Below are 3110 nucleotides of genomic sequence, written 5' to 3'. Positions count from 1 at the left end.
GGGGGGGTAGTGTGTCGAAGTGAGTTGGTCAGGCAGCGAGTTGCGGAGGTGCGACAGTCCGATTTGAATTTTGCTGAGCATTCCGCTTGTTCAGATAGTGTGTAGTTCGGCAGGCTGGCTGCGTGACGTTGAACTGAGCGGAAGCGTGGGTGGTGGGGCGATTTCATTTTTTGGGAGGTGCGGGTGACGTTGGGTGTAATCAATGCGGCAGGTTTTCACGGGAACCGGAAAGATCGTGCAGTCTTCGGCAAGCATTGGGAAATACTTAGTCGTCTGGAGAATTGATATGTAGAGGCTTTGTTTCGTTGAGGAACCGAAGCTCGTTTTGCAGTAGCGGCTGTAGAGCTGGGACCGGCGAGCGGTGCGGACAGTTGCTGTTCAGGCTGTGCGTTCGATAGACTCGAATAAAATGAACTACAGGGCCAGTTGAGACGGTTGGGCATTTACTGCTTGGCGTCTTAGCAGAGTCTGGAAGTAGGTCGGTAACGCGGCGAGTTGCGAATGTGCGATTCTCCTATTTGAATTTTGCTGTGCATTCCGCGTGTTCAGAGAGTGTGTAGTTCACAATCTTGGTTGGGTGACATATAATTGTGCGGAATGGTGGCAGGTGGGGCAGGCTCATGCATTGAGGGGTGAAGCTGATGTTAGGTCTTCTCAATGCGGCAGGGTTGCACGGGAACTGGAAAGGCCCTGCACTCTTCAACAGAGAGGCATTGGAATATGCTTAGTCGTGCGGATCATGGAGAGGGAGGGGTTTTGTTTCGTTGAGGAACCGAAGCCCGTTTTGCAGTATGGACTAGAGAACCGGGAGCCGCAGGCAGTGGGGCGTGTTGCTGTTCAGACAGTGCGTTTGCTAGAGGCGAGTGAAAGGTACTGCAAGGCTGGTTGAGAAGGGTGGGAGTTTACTGCTTGACGTGAGGGTAGAGTGTCGAAGTGAGTTGGTCAGGCTGCGAGTTGCGGAGGAGCGTCAGTCCGATTTGAATTTTGCTGGGCATTCCGCTTGTTCAGAGAGTGTGTAGTTCTGCAGGCTGGCTGGGTGACGTTGAACTGAGTGGAGGCGTGGATGGTGGGGCAATTTCATTTATTGGGACGTGCGGGTGATGTTGGGTCTATTGCATTTGGCAGGTTTGCTCGGGAACTGGAAGCTCCTGCAGTCTTCGGCAGGCATTGGGAAATACTTAGTCGTCTGGAGAATGGATATGTAGAGGCTTTGTTTCGTTGAGGAACTGAAGCCCGTTTTGCAGTAGGGGTTGGAGAGGTGGGACCGGCCAGCGCTGGGGCGAGTTGCTGTTCAGGCCTTACGCTTTATAGACTCGAATGAAATGAAGCGCAAGGCTGGTTGAAAAGGCTGATCCTTGACTCCTAGGCGTGAGAGTAGAGTCTCGAAGTAAGTTTGTCAGGCAACGAGCTGCGGAGGTGGAAGTGTCAGATATGAATTTTGCTGCGCATTCCGCGTGTTCAGGAAGTGTGTATTNCGAGCTGCGGAGGTGGAAGTGTCAGATATGAATTTTGCTGCGCATTCCGCGTGTTCAGGAAGTGTGTATTTCAGAGGCTTGGTAGGGTGGGGTTGAACCGAATGGAACCGTGGCAGGTGTGGCCGTTCCATTTATTGGGAGGTGCGGGTGATGTTAGGTGTATAAAATGCGGCAGGTTTGCGCGGGAAGTGGAGGCCTCTTGCTCTTTTCAACAGGCATTGGAATATGCTTAGTTGAATGGGGAATGGATATGTGGAGGAGGTGCTTCGTTGAGGAACCGAAGCCCGTTTTGCAGTATGGGCTAGAGAAACGGGAATGGCTGGCGATGGGGAGAGTTGCTGTTCAGGCTGTACGCTGGATAGACTCGAGTGAAATGAATTGCAAGGCCTGTTGAGACGGTTGGGCATTTACTGCTTGGCGTGGGAGTAGAATCTCGAAGTGAGCTGGCCAGTCTACGAGTTGCGGAGGTGAGACTGTCCGATTTGAATTACGTTGTGCTTGCCGCTTGTTCAGCACGTGGGTGGATGGGAAGCTTCGCTGGGTGGTGTTGAACCACGCGTAAGAGTGGCAGGTGGGGCAGCGTCATGCATTGGGAGGTCTGGCTGATGTTGTGTCCCGTCAACGTAACAGGTTTGCCCGGGAACTGGAGAGTTCCTGTACACTCCAGCAGGCATTGGAATATGCTTAGTCGTGTGGAGAATGGGGAGGGAGAAGTTTTGTTTCGTTGAGGAACCGAAGCCCGTTNTGGAATATGCTTAGTCGTGTGGAGAATGGGGAGGGAGAAGTTTTGTTTCGTTGAGGAACCGAAGCCCGTTCTGCAGTAGGGGCTAGAGAACCGGGAATGACTGGCGATGAGGAGAGTTGCTGTTCAGGCAGTACGTTTGCTAGAGGCGAGTGAAACGAATTGCAAGGCCGGTTGAGACGGTTGGGCATTTACTGGTTGGCGTGCGAGTAGAGTCTGGAAGTGAGTTGGTCAGGCTGCGAGTTGCGGAGGTGCGACTGTACGACTTGAACTTTGCTGCGCATTCCGCGTGTTCAGGAAGTGTGTAGTTCGGAATCTTGGTTGGGTGACATTGAGTTGATTGGAGTGGTGGCAGGCGGGTCAGGCTCAGGCATTGAGGGGTGAAGCTGATGTTAGGTCCCCTCAATGCGGTAGGGTTGCACGGGAACTGGAAAGGCCCTGCACTCTGCAACAGACAGGCATTGGAATATGCTTAGTCGTGCGGATCATGGAGAGGGAGGGGTTTTGTTTCGTTGAGGAACCGAATCCCGTTTTGCAGTATGGGCTAGAGAACGGGAAACCGCAGGCAGTGGGGCGAGTTGCTGTTCAGGCAGTACGCTTGCTAGAGGCGAGTGCAATGAACTGCAAGGCTGGTTGGGAAGGGTGGGAATTAACTGCTTGGCGTGCGAGTAGACTCTCGAAGTGAGTTGGTCAGGCAGCGAGTTGCCGAGGTGCGACAGCCCGATTTGAATTTTGCTGCGCATCCCGCTTGTTCAGAGAGTGTGTAATTCGGCAGCTTGGCTGGGTGACGTTGAACTGAGCGGAGGCGTGGGTGGTTGGGCAACTTCATTTTTTGGGAGGTGCGGGTGCTGTTGGGTCTATCGAATTTGGCAAGTTTGCACGGGAACTGGAAA

General features: G+C 53.2%; 1 protein-coding gene across 1 annotated transcript; it reads left to right on the top strand.

Annotated features, from left to right (window-relative positions):
- Positions 1-1719: 1719 nt before the first annotated feature.
- EMH_0083480 (uncharacterized protein) lies at positions 1720-2601 on the top strand (the record flags this gene model as incomplete). The annotated part of the gene is made up of 3 exons (XM_038022838.1): positions 1720-1824; positions 1989-2033; positions 2515-2601. The coding sequence occupies 3 exons, from the start codon at positions 1720-1722 to the stop codon at positions 2599-2601; spliced, it is 237 nt and encodes a 78-aa protein (XP_037878692.1).
- Between the last annotated feature and the right edge of the window lie 509 nt (positions 2602-3110).

Source organism: Eimeria mitis, genomic scaffold (genome assembly GCF_000499745.2).
Source record: "Eimeria mitis Houghton genomic scaffold, Emh_scaff5674, whole genome shotgun sequence".
Classification (NCBI taxonomy): domain Eukaryota; phylum Apicomplexa; class Conoidasida; order Eucoccidiorida; family Eimeriidae; genus Eimeria; species Eimeria mitis.
This window is presented reverse-complemented; position numbering and strand designations above follow the sequence as displayed.